Source organism: Pelodiscus sinensis, chromosome 29 (assembly GCF_052426305.1).
Source record: "Pelodiscus sinensis isolate ZL-2025 chromosome 29, ASM5242630v1, whole genome shotgun sequence".
In the NCBI taxonomy this organism is placed as follows: Eukaryota; Metazoa; Chordata; order Testudines; family Trionychidae; genus Pelodiscus; species Pelodiscus sinensis.
The window spans coordinates 5,820,259-5,834,815 of record NC_143080.1 but is presented as its reverse complement, the minus strand read 5'-3'; the positions used below and the strand labels follow the sequence as shown (position 1 = coordinate 5,834,815).

The following is a 14,557-nucleotide window of genomic DNA, read 5'->3' as shown; positions in this document are numbered from 1 at the left end:
CGAGTGGATTGCATGTGCTCATTGAACGTGTCGCCTGGATTACATTTTTGTCTTTGGATCTATGCTAGCCACACAGCTGAAGGAGGCAGCCTGCGGGAAGTGGGTAGCAGGCTAGCTGTTGCACCTGCTATAATGAAACGTGAAGGACAGACTTTATAGGAGATACCTTGTGAAACGCTGAACCTAATCTCTTAGCATAAAGGAACATCTGTCTAAGACAGTGGTTCTCAACTTGTTTCAGTCCACGGACCACCAGGCCAATCAAAAAATGTTCGTGGACCACCTCCTTTTTGAGACATGATAAAAAAGAGCAGACAACGAACATTTTGGTTTGAAATTTATTTCTTACTAACAGATTTTTGGTGCCTGCCCACACCGTGTGACTTTGGACAATGTTTCTGTGGACCACTGTAAAAGTCACCATGGACCACCAGTCGAGAACCACAGGTCTAAGATAACAGGCATGTGTTATGTACACGGCCAAAGTTATGCTTTTAAGCACCCACTATGCAGCAGGTATACCCCAGTGATGTTAAGGGAGCAGCTGAACTTGGTTTGGTGGCAGGCACAGTAAGGGACAGGTCGGGGCTCGCTCTTTTGTTTCTTCTTTGAAACATGTGTGACACTGTGCTTGCAAACAGCAGCTCCCACAGCTAGGCAAGTGTCTGCATTTGCAAAGGGGGGCCAAGTGTTGTAGCAGAGGGGCTGGGCAGGGGCTCATGTAGTGTCCGTGTATTTGGCACCCCTCCCTCCAGAAAGTGCAATTAAAGAGACTGTCAATGGGAAGGGGGAGGGTGCCCAGAGGGATAGGGAGCAGATGCTGACGGAATGTGGCCAGAAACCAGACCTTACGCTGCAGTGATGCCAGACCTCTTCCTTGCGGGCTTGGCGAGGAAGGCGTCCTGCTGTGGAGGACGGTAGAAGGCCGGCGTCCCCAGCAACCTTGCGAGAAGGCTTAAGGAGTGCCACTCTGGCTGTTTTATGGAGATGTGCAAAGGGAGGATTACTGCTCTATCTCCAGAACAAGCTGGTCGGGGAGCCCCTGCTGTGTGGGCACAGTGGCTACCACACCCCATGGCCTTAACCCATTTGTAGCACGATTCCAAATGTGAACTCCTCAGAAGTGGAGGGTCTGGCAACGAGGTGTCCTGGGAGGAGGGGACTGGCTCCAAAGTTATAGAAAGGGTCCTGGCTGTCGGTGAGACCCGGTGCTCTGCTTGCCTGGTGACCATCCTCCTCCTCAGTCACTCTGTTGAGTCACTGAAGAGTCACTTGGGAGGTATCCACAGATTCCTCTGTCTTCCGGTACGCCTGCCTGAGCTCCTTTATCTTCACGTGGTACTCCTGAGCCCTGGGTCCCTTTTCCACCATGTGCTGTCCGATCTTGGCATACATATCTATGTTTCTTTTGTTGCTTTTTAGTTCTGCCTGAGCTGATTCCTCTCTCCACTCAGCACTGAGGTCCAGGATCTCCTGCCCATGCCATGCTGGTGCTTGTTTGCAACCCTGGGAACTCTTGGCCAGGTGTGCTGCCTGCTCTGAGGTCCGCTCGCTACGCTGGCCAATCAGGAAATTACATTCAAATTTCCCCAGGTCTCTTCCTGTGCATCTGGAGAGTTGAAAATGCTGACCAGGGTGGTCACACGGGGGCACTGTGGGATACCTCCCCGATGCCAGAACTGTTGATTCTCACTGCGCTGCATCTGCATTACCCTAAAGTCGACCATGTACAACTGAATTTACTGATACTCCTTGGCTGCGTCTAGACTGGCAAGTTTTTCTGCAAAAGCAGCTGCTTTTACAGAAAAACTTGCCAACTGTCTACACTGGCCGCTTGAATTTCTGCAAGAACACTGACTTCCTACTGTCTGAAATCAGTGCTTCTTGCGGAAATGCTATGCTGTTCGCATTCGGGCAAAATTCCTTTTGGGCAAAGCTTTTGCGCAAAATTGCCAGTATAGACAGATCAGATTTGTTTTGCGCAAAAAAGCCCTGATCACGAAAATGGCGATCGGGGCTTTTTTGTGGATAAGCACGTCTAGATTGGCATGGACGCTTTTCCACAAAAAGTGCTTTTGCGGAAAAGCGTCTGTGCCTATCTAGACGCTCTTTTCTGCAAATGCTTTTAATGGAAAACTTTTCCGTTAAAAGCATTTGCGGAAAATCATGCCAGTCTAGATGTAGCCCTTGTGAAAAGCAGAAGTACCAAAATTGACTTTAACAGCCCTCAAAGTCAACAGAACGGGCTTCGTCTGGAAAATCAACCTAATGCGGCTAAGTTCGACCTAAACTCCTAACGTAAATCAGGCCTCAATGTGGTATTGACAATGTTTCCTTGTTTGCGCTGCAAGTAATTCAGGCAAGATTTGCTGTGCTGACAAGAAAGTGGAACTCTATAATGCTGAAATTATATTCCTGAAAGAGGGAACTGAATGTTACTCCATCCACATAAGCTGTATCTGGTAGACAGCTCCTGGGTAATTCCTTCAGGGAGCCCACACAGCATAACCAAAGCAATAAAAGTATTACATTAATTTCTGTTTGGCCTCAGAGCCTCACCCTGACTCCAATTATACTCCAAAGTACAAACGATGAAAAGCTGTTTTTCCTCTTTACAGCTTTCCTCGGAACTGTGTCTTTGCTGACTGGCGCTTGGGGAGTGAATAGGGCACATTTCTGAAGTGAGGATGGGCTTGTGTTTAAGGCACTGTTGACTGATTCAGGAGTGCATGTAATTCTTGGCTCTGACACAGCTTCATACTGTGACCTTGAGGAAGTCACTTCATCTGCCTGTACACTGATTATTGGGGGTTCCCATGTATGGTATAACTAACGAATGTGGCAGGGCACCTAGAGGCTTGTGATAGATGTCCCTTTTGTCATTTAAAATCTAAATAAATCAATCCACTTCAAGGGGGGTCATAGTTTCCTTATTTATACAAATGGGATGATGATTAGCCCATAAATATTTGGGAAGCATATTATGGGATGAGAGCCATACAAATGCGTAATATAGACAGCTATTCCTAGTGGCAAACTGGAGATGGTTGAGAGGTGTGAATGTGGAGGGACTGTCCTTCAGATCCTAGAAGAGAAGGGCTTGGAGCATTAGGTGTTTACAATGGCAAGAAGTTTTGGAGGAACCCTTATTTCTATGGAATCCCTTTTTCAGCACGGCAACATGATATATGAATTTAGCCTCTCCTTACACAGAGGCTGTGTCTACATTGGCACCCTTTTCCACAAAAGGGATGCTAATGAGACACTTCGGAATTGCAAATGCCGTGGGGGATTTAAATATCCCCCGCGGCATTTGCATGAACATGGCTGCCGCTTTTTTCCGGCCCGGGGTTTTGCCGGAGAAAAGCGCCAGTCTAGACGGGATCTTGCAGAAAATAAACCGTTTTCCGAAAGATCCCTTATTCCTACTTTCAAGTAGGAACGAGGTGTACAGGTAGTTCGGAATAGGAAGCCTAATCCGAACTACCTAGTCCGACCTAGCCGGCATTTAAAAATGGCGGCGCCCGGCAACATGCAAATGAAGCCTGGGAAATTCAAGTCCCGGGCTTTATTTGCAACTCCGGTTAGTGTAGACATACCCCCAGAGAGTTTCTGAATGCTCCTAAATATGGCTATGTCTAGATTGCAGGCTTCTTTCGGAAGAAGCTTTTCCACAAGAGATCTTCTGAAAAAACTTCTGAAAGAGAAAGTCCACACTGCCAAAGCACATCGAAAAAGTGATCTGCTTTTTCGAAAACTAAAGTCCACACTGAATGGACGCTATCTTGTGTTTAAGCTGTGATTACTGTGGATGGAGTGGCCACTAGGGCACTTGTGCTTTTTCCTCTTTCCTCTGCTTTTGAAAGAACTCCCTCTTCCCTATCCACACACACCTTTTCCTGAAAGAGCTCTTTTGTAAAAAGGGTTCTTCCTCGTAGAAAGAAGTTTACCAATGTCGGAAAACCTCCTGTGTTCTTTCAACCTTTTTTTGAAAGAACACAAGTTCAGTGTGGACATAAGTGAAGGGATTTTTTTTTTTGGAAAAACAACTGTTTTTCAAAAAAAACTCTGCAGTGTAGACATAGCCTATGTTAGGGCTTGCAGAACCTAGCATAATATCTCATGCTAGAGAATCTCTTGTCCCCCAATGCCTGGACTTGTCCTTTCCCTACAGGAGCTCCCTGAACCTGGAGATGGACTCTGCAGCCGGGAAAAGGATTCCTGATGGCAACTTCCCCCTCTCCCTCCCGCCCCTCTGGCCGCCTTTCCCAGGCCCTTAGCAGCTGGGTGGGGAGTTCTGCTTCTTTCCTGAGTTCCTGTCCCTCTGGGAGCTGACTGATTCTGGCTGGGTGTAAATAATCCTACTAATTTTGCAAAGAAGCCCCTCTTTTCTGGAGTGGCAGCTGACACCTTCTCTAACAGCAGCACAATCTATATAAATGAGGGTTCATCTCAACTTCTCCCTTACAGTGCTCACTGGGGAGGAAGGGAAGGTGAGACAAAGTCTAATTACAATGAATAGCTGCTTATAAATGTCCATCTATTAGGGAACGTGCACCTTTGTGCGCTTGAAAAGAAAAGGATTTTAGCATTAGGATGTTAGGGTACGTCTACAGTAGCTCGTTAGTTCGAGCTGGGTAGGGTAATGAGGGCAAGCGGAGTTGCAAATGAAGCCCAGGATTTAAATATCCCAGGCTTCATTTGCATGTTCCCGGGCGCCGTAGAGTGAGGAGTAACGGGAGTTCGAATTAGGATCTTTAATTCGAACTACCTACTCTGTGTCGCGTGTAGCCGCAGGCACAGAGTTCGGACTAAGGGGGATTTAAAAATGGTGGCCCCCGGGAACATGCAAAGGAAGCCCGGGATATTTAAATCCCGGGCTTCATTTGCAACTCCGCTTGCCTTCATTACTTTACCTAGCTCGAACTAACGAGCTAGTGTAGACGTATCCTTACTGGCCTTTTGAGTAGTATGTCAGTTCTCTAGATCTTCTTCTAGTTTTCAGCTGCGTATCACAGCGGTACTGCTGCCCGCGCTCTCGGAGCAAATCAGAATGTATTGGCACCAGTTACTATGACGTTCAGAAATGAGGACAGCTCTTCCCACTTTAATTTCTTGCTCAGTATAGATTTGTAGACATTAGTATTGGAAAAGACCTATTTGGTCACATCTAGTCCATCCCCTGGCACTATCAGCAATACAGTTTTACATTACATTCTCTATATCATAAATTCCAGAATTTTTCCATACACACATATTAACAGAAAAATTGGCCATACACAACCCCACACCCATTCACCACTGCATGGAACATCTTCCCTTCAACTCAGAGGCACAAAACAACCTGGTGGCAACTACAGCAATTGCTCATACGGGGAAAGTAATATTAGGAAAGTATTTCACAAATTTTTCACTTATTTTAATGACCGTTTCCAGCTTAACCCAAGGTGAAGGAGGAACCAATTAATAAGCCAGCTCTCCACAGACTACATGTAAGTGTTCTTTGTGGCTCATTGGGATGCATGGACTATATTTGGGAACCCCTGCTCCACTTCTTCAACTGCCACAATTTAACAATTTTATGTATTAGAAGTGTACTGAACTTCAGATCCACCAATGTACCAAGAAAAGATCTGAATATCTGTGTCACGGTGTCTCAGATCTTTCCATTAAGAGGTTGATCATGGTTTTCACTTTACTAAAGCATGACTACATATTTATTCATTCATTTATTTTGATCTTCTATGTCTACACCCTAACACCTCATATGGAAAACAGGCTAGTAAAGTAAAACAATTGAAATTAAATAATAACAGATAAAGCGCACTCTGTTGTAAGAAGTTGCATTATTTCTTCCTTGTATATAATTTAGGGCAGTGTTTTTCCTGGCTTCTTCTTGTAAAATATTCATCATAAAAAAAAGCTGATGATTCATGGAATATCATTGTGAGTGTATATTTGGAACTAGCTGCTAAAGTGTAAATTAACGTCCTTGTGTACCGGGATTTCTGGAGGGGAACTGCCTTTGGGGAATTATCCTTGGCATAAACAGCAAGACTAGCCATCCCCATGGGAAGAAGAAACACCCTATTGGTGACTCCCACTGGGGAAGGTATAAATAGTGATCGTGAGGACAGAAAATGTGCAGTCTGAATTTGTATCAAGCTGTGCCTCTTGCTTTGGGCTTTGGGTTGGATTCTTAACTGCTGTCACTATGAGCTACAGCACCAAGCAGACTGTTACTCTCACTACCAAAGGGAGGAGTAGTGGTGGTAGCTGCGTGGTTGGAGGTGGTGGTGCAGGAAAGATCTCTTCCGTTTCTTCTGGGAGATATGGCTCCTGTGGGCTAGGCAGTGGTAGAGGCTTTTCGTGCAGGAGTTTTAGTGGTGGTGCTGGTAGTTTTTCTGGAGGTAGCTGTGGAGGTGTCTTCGGTGGAGGTCTCCCAGGATACAGCTGTGGGGGTTGTCCTGGTGTTGGGTTGAGCGGTGGTGCTTCCCATTGTGGCTATGGAGGTGGTTTTGGTGGTGGCTTTGGTGCTGCAGTCGGTGGTGGCTTTCTTGGCGGTGGTGTTTGTGGAGATGGTGCATTTGTCACCTGTGATGAAAAGCTGACCATGCAGAACCTCAATGACCGCCTGGCTTCGTACCTGGACAAGGTGCGATGCTTGGAGGAAGAAAACGCTGCCCTCGAGTGTAAAATCAGGGAGTGGTATGCCCAGCATGGGCACTCTGGTTTACCAAAGGACTACAGCTGCTACCACAAGGAAATAGAAGATCTTCAAAATCAGGTAAATATCCCGTTACACATTTGCTGCACGTGCACTGACCAGGTCTAGATTGTTCCCTGCCTATGTAACCTTTTCCTCTTTGTACAAGCCTGGCCCAGAAAAGGCTGATTGTGAACGGACTCAGGAGTTTTCACACCCTCACTCATATTCATAAGAGCAGTTGCCTTAAATTTATGTCTGCAAAGAACATTTTACAAAAGTGAAATAATGCCTCTCTGAACCGCAACAGGATCTGAACACAGGCTCAAGTGAAGATCTTACCTTGGGGAATACAGCTGAGAAAATATGTTTTAATATATTTATGACCAAAACAAAGCTGAAAAGATAAATTCATTCATTAATCTACTGAAATATCCTCATTATTACCTTTTATCTTATCATCAGTTTTCCCAGATTTTAATTAAAATGTTAATTATATTTCAACCAAGTTTGAGCTTCTATAGAAAGTAGGGGTGGAGAAGAGGAATATTCCCCTAAAAAATAAGAAAAATATAATACGTTGTCACCAATGGGTTTGAATGAACTCTAGACCAACTTTGAAAATGAGAGGTTTGTTATAGGAGGTACCAGAGAGCACTAAGTATAATTTCAAAGTCGCTAGTATTTTAACTGTATTTTTGCAACTTTATTCCTTTTATCTATTTCATTGCAAACACTCGGATATTTCTCAAATTTTTCTCCTGAGATCTGAAATCTTCTGTGCTTCCTCTCAATCGGAAATTGAATACTGGGAGAGTACGGAGACTGAAATTTGCAATGTGACACTGAGTGTAAGTGTGTGAAGAGACTTAAGGGCTGAGAGTCTCCTGGACCCTCTTCTTTTCCAGATTGTTTGTGCAACCCTTGACAACAACAAGATCATTCTGAACATTGATAACAGCAGGATGGCAGCTGATGACTTCAGACTGAAGTGAGTACCGTTCTCTACAAAAAACCCAAAAAACAACCATTTGCCACTTTCCCCTTTTATCCTATTCCCAAAGTAAGAAATCTCCCAAGGGGTGGGGGATTTTATTATTATAAATTATTTGTATTAGAGCAGCAGCTATTAAGTTCCGTGAAGGCCCGGAACCCCATTGTGCGAGCACTGTACACACACAAGTCAAACCGTTATACATCCCACTGAAAGAGCCAATAATCCCAGCAGAGTACAAGACATCAATGGATACATAAAGACCAATGTAGGAGAATAAGAGATCTCACAGGTTGTGGTCTCGAATTTGACATGTGCCTTCTGTCTTTGATATTAGAAGTGCCCAGAAGAGGGGCATTTCTAGGACAGAGAGTTTGAAGCAAAGAGTTGGTTGTGAGGCTTGAGGGGGCTAAAATATAGGGACAGGTGATGTAAGTTTGCATGCATCCCTTGAAGGCAATGGAGCTACACAGATTTATACCAGTGGAGAGTCCGGCCCACCGATATTTAAAAAAAAGAAGAGTTCAGATTATTCCCCAGGGCAAGTGCAGAGAACGGAGGTCTTGTAGCAGTATAGTAAAGAAGGTCTTTTATGAAGCAAACACAAAATCCTAGACCCTGCCTTTGAACACCCAGAGAGACCGGACAGCGGACAGGCTGTGTTCTATTTAAGCCCAGACAGAGACGTAACATTGGCAGAAGGGACACGCAAACTCAATATAATCCGAGAGAGCCTGCCAGGAGGCCTGAGCGGTGGGCTCGGGGGCTGACTTTTCTGTGCTTCTTGTCCATGGCGTAGGTATGAGACTGAGCTGGCCCTTCGCCAGAGTGTGGAGGCTGATATTAACGGCTTACGCCGTGTTCTGGATGAGCTGACCCTGTGCAGGTCTGACCTGGAGGCGCAGCTCGAATGCCTGAAGGAAGAGCTGTGCTGTCTGAAGAAGAACCACGAGGAGGTAGGGTCCCATTTCCTGAGCTAACACAATGTATGTTGCATATTACTTACAGCGGGGCTCTGAATTTGATTCTAACCCCCAACACTACTGCCATTACAGCCAATAGACTGAATGGAATACTGCCATTACAGTCAATAGACTATGAATGGAATACTGCCATTACAGCCAATAGACTATGAATGGAATACTGCCATTACAGCCAATAGACTATGAATGGAATACTGCCATTACAGCCAATAGATTATGAATGGAATACTGCCATTACAGCCAATAGACTATGAATGGAATACTGCCATTACAGCCAATAGACTATGAATGGAATACTGCCATTACAGCCAATAGAATATGATCTGCATTGCAGCCGTATTACTCCTTTCTCCAAACCCGTTTCCTAATCATATTCATTCGTATGTAACATACAAGGATGGTGGGTCCTATGCTGGAGTATTTGTCGCAAGCAGGCTAAGTCCTTCCCCTAAGGTTTGGGAGCAATGTAGGAACCATGGGAAGGAATGTGAAGCTTCTGGCAGCTCCTGGGCCCTGTAAAAGGGGAAGGAGAGAGCGCTATCACAGACACTAGCAGCGAGTTGGATAAACCATGCAGCAGCTTTGCCAATGGCTGATGATATCACTTGTCTCTTCTTTGCTATTCTTCATCCACAGAACTTAACTCAAAACCCTTCATAAGCAACTAATCACTATTTAGAACATCCCTGTGTTGCTAGTATTATTCGCTGTGTTGTGAAGCCAGGCTATCCAAGAAATGGTTAAGGGAAATATCTTGTCCAAAATCTTTTGGAAATGCAGTAGCAGACCCATGAAACAAAAGGCAAGGAGCTCTAACCACTGGACCACACTCCATTCCCTGAAAATGTAAATATAAAAGGAAAAACATTGAAAGAGCCAATATATTGTGACTTATCTACCTGAAAATTTACTTCTTTGTCAAAAGGTGATCTAAGATAAGGGAGCCTGTTACACTAGTGGCAACCTACTCAGGGAAATGACTTTCATTCATCAAACTTAATTCTGCTAAGGGATGTGTGCACCAAACATGGCAGTAAAAATGGGCTGACTGGATTTGGTGTATAGAAAAGACACACACAAATGGTAACTGTTGTGAAAATATAAACTATTGGAAAGTGTAATGTAAAAATGATCATAGGAAAACAGCCTTTATGCATGATCCAGGGATACAAAGTCCCAGGCGGAAATGAAGAATAAAAAATGTCCTTTGTCTAAGTAAAAATAGTCAAGATTATATTAATTGGCTGTGATTAGCGACCACACATCCCTGAAAATACCCATTGGTTTTTATACCTCAGGAGCATTCAATGTAGAATTTAGCTTGGAAGTCCTCAGTGGAGAAGAGACAGGTGTTGTGAGTGTCTGAAATGGGCATCAGGATTAGCGGCTCCCTGACAGCGGCATGCTGCTCTCACGCGCCAAAGAACTCAACTTATATTTTCAATCTTTTTAACCAAGCCGATCTGGGCTATCTTTGCAGGAAATCATTTGTTTGAGAAACCAGTCCACTGGCGATGTCAGTGTGGAAGTCAACTCCAGTCCTGGACCAGATCTGAAGAAAATCCTAGATGAGATGAGGTGCCAGTATGAAACAATGATTGCTCAAAACTGCAAAGAGGTTGAGGATTGGTATGAATGCAAGGTAAGTCCTTCATGATGATAACTCCCTCAGGTGAAAATGCAGGAGCTATTCCAGAATCACATATGCACACTGTGGGGAGATTTTATTCCTGTTTCATATGTTCTAAATATGATCTGCCTGGATGTGTAGTGCCCTCTGCATAGGGGAAGGAGGCCCAGCGTACACACAGTGTATGTTTCTCCTGGAATAACAGGGCTTGCTACATGTCATTATTGAGGTGTGTTGGCGGAACAGTGGGCGAACCTCTAGTTTAGGACAAAGGAGAATCACAGGTGAGGCTGTGAGGAGCCGTAGCATTAGAATCACAAGGGGAGTTCCAATCAATAGATGGGATTCATTCCCGTGTGCAGAAAACTTGCCCATCCCATCTGTCTTACATGTATTGTTAGCCACTGCTTTGTGCATTCACTAGACTCACCGGACAATTAAAAATCCCTCTGATGCTCTTTATTGTGTGTGTCTGTTTCTCAGATTGAGGAGGTGAATCGTGAGGTCATCACAAGCGGTCAGGAGGTGGAGTCGTGCAACAATCAGGTCTCCGAACTTCGACGTCAATTGCAGTGCCTGGAGATTGATCTGCAAGCCCATCTTAGCCAGGTAGGGATGTTGTCATCAATGAAAGCTCAACTATGACACACTGATACCTGGATTTCTAGACTAATAGGGGACCAGCCAGGCCTTTCCTCTACGTAGCAGTGATGATGTAACTGACTGTTAGCAACAATTTGCTTTAATTTCTGCATTGGAAATATCCAGCTTTCTGCATCCAAATGGGTTTAATTTGGTGCCTGGTTAAAGTACATGTGGCTTTATTCCTTCAATTCTTAGCGGGACAACCTGGAAGCCTCTTTAGCTGAAACCGAAAGTCGCTACAACGCCCACCTGTGCCAGTTACAACAACAGATCACCTGTGTGGAGCAGCAGCTGTCTGACTTGCGCGCAGAAATTGAGTCCCAGAATCACGAGTACAAGGTCCTTCTGGACGTCAAATGCCGACTGGAGCAGGAGATTCACACTTACCGCTGCCTGCTGGAAGGAGGACAGCGTGACATTATGTATGTAGGCTACAGACCCAGTGGGGAATAAAGCAAACACCTACATGCTCATCCCTGCATAAAGATGTAGCCTGAGCTTTTGCGAAAAGTTCAGTCACTCCTACTTTTATCCAAAGCACCTGGCATGTCCCCAACTCCATTTGCTTTTGAAACCAGCCAGCTCATTAATGAGGCAAAGATTTCCTGGTTTGGAAGCCAGGTGCAGAGCAGAATCTGTGTAAAATCTCTCCGGCAATGGAAGCCTACAGCTAATTCATCCTTTGGGGGGCAAAGCCAATAGGGAGACCGGCTGGCCTTGTAGTGATGTGCTGTTGCTGTGCTGCATGGAAGTCGTGAGCAAGGGCGCTGGCAGAAAGCCAAGGGAGGTGTAGGGGCTGGGTCCTGGCTCCTTGCGGGACTGGTAGTGGGTGAGGACAGGTAGTCGCAGGGCTTTATTGAACCTACAATGCTGTTGCAGGGTTGGCTGCTGTTCCACTCACCAGACATTCTTTCCTTGCCACAGTGTTCCGGAAGGAGGGATCGGTGTCGGAAGTGGAGCTGGTAAATGCGCAGGAGGAGGAGGCGTTGTCATTAAATCATCCCACAGCTACTCTACCTCTTCCCACTGCCTCCCCCATGTCCCGCCTTGCCACCCTGCTGAGAAGGGTGAGCACTGACTTCGGGTATCAGGGGGAATGTTTCTTTAGTCCTGTTCTCAGCAACAGGATGATAGGGAAGCTACTGTCAAACGCTCACTTTCCAGGAAAGGTTTACACCCTCTCTAAGGAAAGTAACGGTTCTTTTTATCCCTCTGTAGGACACGGCAGAAAGATCTGTGACTAAGCAGAGAAACCAGCATCTTCCAGTGCAAGACCCACCAAGCAAAGAACCACCCACGGACAAAGAGAGAACTGACCTAATGCATTCGCTGTGGACCTAGGCAGAGTTGGAGAAGTGCTCTTTAGAATTACTCAAGGTTTCTAACATCAACTCTTCTGTTCTAAGGGGCCCATCTGATCTTTGGTCCACCTTCCTGCCTATTATGCTATTTGCTTCTTTTCTTTTGCAATTCTCTGTGTGTCTAATTACAATACTTACTTACTTGAGTTATCTGTACCGTGGTTGGTAATTTACCATCTGATGAAAAAGTATCTGTAATAAAACTTTGCTTTTGCCTGATGCAATCAAGAAACCTGTGTCTGGGAAATGATTTCCTCTATCCAACTTTTCCATGGTATCTGTTACTGGGTTAAACACAAAGCCATGTGCTCAGATTAGTCTGTCACATTGTATGGTAGTACCCCCAGGGAAGTGGTGGAAGGCCCACTACTGAATAATTGAAAACTGGTCTGGATTATAAACTAAGGAGAACAATCTTGGTTTGTCCATTCAGGCTGTGAGAATGCACTCAGTGATTTAGCAGGTTTTTTCTTGTGCTAATGTCTATGTATGTATCAGATTCTTCCTGAGCTAATATTCATTGTGAGGTCTCCTTGTACAGGGTTCATAGAATCATAGAATACTAGGACTGGAAGGGACCTCGAGAAGCCATCGAGTCCAGTCTCCTGCCCTCATGGCAGGACCCAGTACTGTCTAGACCATCCCTGATAGACATTTATCTAATCTACTCTTAAATATCTCCAGAGATGGAGATTCCACAACCTCCCTAGACAATTTATTCCAGTGTTTAACCACCCTGGGTACGTCTACACTACAGCGCTAGTTCGAACTAACTTAGTTCGAATTAGTTAATTCGAACTAAGCTAGTTCGAACTAACGCGTCTAGAACTAAAAACTAGTTCGAACTAGCGTTTTGCTAGTTCGAACTAGTAAGTCCACATTGAGTGGACTCTGAACAGGGCTTAAGGATGGCCGGAAGCAGTGCCGGCAGGGCATAAAAGGAGGACTTAGAGCATGGAGATGCTGTCTCAGGCTAGCCGAGGGCTGCGCTTAAAGGGTCCCGACCCCCACCCCGGACACACAGTTCTAAGGGGTGCCCCGCTTCCAAAGAAGTTCTGGCTTGGAGTGCCCTGAGTGCCCACACTGGGCACATCACAGCACTCGGCCATCAGCCCGGCTGCACTTGCCGCAGGCTGCCATCTGGGGAGAGGGAGTAATTGGGGGGCTGCAGGAGAGCTTCCACCCCCAGAAGCCTGCAGAGCCAGCCCAGTCCTCCCCATCGGGGGCTCGTACCCCATTCCTCCCTCACCTCCTTCCACTTACCCTTCCCTAGCCCCTCTTCTTATTGATGTACAAAATAAAGATAACGTTTCTTCCAACATTGACTCTGTCTTTATTGAACAAAACTGGGGGACACTGGGAAAAGGAGGTGGGAGAGGGGAAGAGAAAGGCTGGGAGAGGGGAGGGCAACTAACATGATCAGGGGTTGGGAACAGGTCCCAGATGAAGAAAGGCTACAGAGACTGGGACTGTTCAGCTTAGAAAAGAGGAGATGGAGGGGGGACAGGATAGAGGTCTCTAAAAGCAGGGGTTGGGTGGAGAGGGTGCATTCAGAAAAGTTCTTCCTGAGTTCCCATAAAGAAGGACTAGAGGACACCAAAGGAAAGGAATGGGTAGCAGGCTTGAAACTAGTAAGAGAAAGTTGTTCTTCTTGACAAAGCAAATAGTTAACCTGTGGAACTCCTTGCTGCAGGAGGCTGTGAAGGCTACAACTAGAACAGAGTTTAAAGGGAAGTGAGATAAAGTGATGGAGGTTGGGTCCATGGAGTCCTATTAGCCAGAGGGTAGGAGTGGTGTCCCTGCCCAAAGTTTGTGGAAGGCTGGAGAGGGATGGCACGAGACAAATGGCTTGGTCATTGTCTTCAGTCCATCCCCTCCAGGGTCCCTAGGGTTGGCCGCTGTTGGCAGACAGGCTACTGGGCTAGATGGACCTTTGGTCTGACCCAGGACGGCCATTGTAAGCTTAGGGCTCAGTGTCGGGGGTCTCAGTGGACCCCCTTGATTTTCATGCACACCTGGTCCTGGGTGGCCAGGCTGGCAGCTCTCCTGCCCTAGACGGCCACTTTCCTGTGCCTAGTGCGGAGATCGTGGACGAGGTCCACGATGTCCGCACTAGCCCAGGAAGGTGCCCGCCTCTTGCGGTCCAGGGCAAGCTCCCGGGAGCCGCCAGCCTGGTCCCGGCAAGAGGGGGTGGGCTGGGGGGCATCGGGTGGGTGGCTCTGTGCCGTGCCAGGTGCA

General features: G+C 46.1%; 1 protein-coding gene and 1 long non-coding RNA gene across 3 annotated transcripts in view; one reads left to right on the top strand and one right to left on the bottom strand.

Annotated features, from left to right (window-relative positions):
• Positions 1-14,557, bottom strand: part of LOC112544311 (uncharacterized) — a 157,775-nt gene that overhangs the window by 64,240 nt on the left and 78,978 nt on the right. The window lies entirely within an intron of this gene.
• On the top strand, positions 6,129-12,561 carry LOC102453628 (keratin, type I cytoskeletal 19-like). The gene is made up of 8 exons (XM_006114296.5): positions 6,129-6,787; positions 7,615-7,697; positions 8,500-8,656; positions 10,164-10,325; positions 10,797-10,922; positions 11,154-11,380; positions 11,883-12,025; positions 12,177-12,561. Exons 1-8 carry the CDS (start codon positions 6,215-6,217, stop codon positions 12,200-12,202), a joined length of 1,497 nt encoding a protein of 498 aa, XP_006114358.3. The 5' UTR covers positions 6,129-6,214; the 3' UTR covers positions 12,203-12,561.

What these genes read in the sequence shown, in the direction of transcription:
- LOC102453628 (XM_006114296.5), top strand. Translation starts at nt 6,215, where the DNA reads ATGAGCTACAGCACCAAGCAGACTGTTACTCTCACTACCAAAGGGAGG. An exon ending in TAGAAGATCTTCAAAATCAG is followed by an intron (nt 6,788 to 7,614) that starts GTAAATATCCCG and finishes CTTCTTTTCCAG; the next exon opens with ATTGTTTGTGCAACCCTTGA. An exon ending in GCTGATGACTTCAGACTGAA is followed by an intron (nt 7,698 to 8,499) that starts GTGAGTACCGTT and finishes TCCATGGCGTAG; the next exon opens with GTATGAGACTGAGCTGGCCC.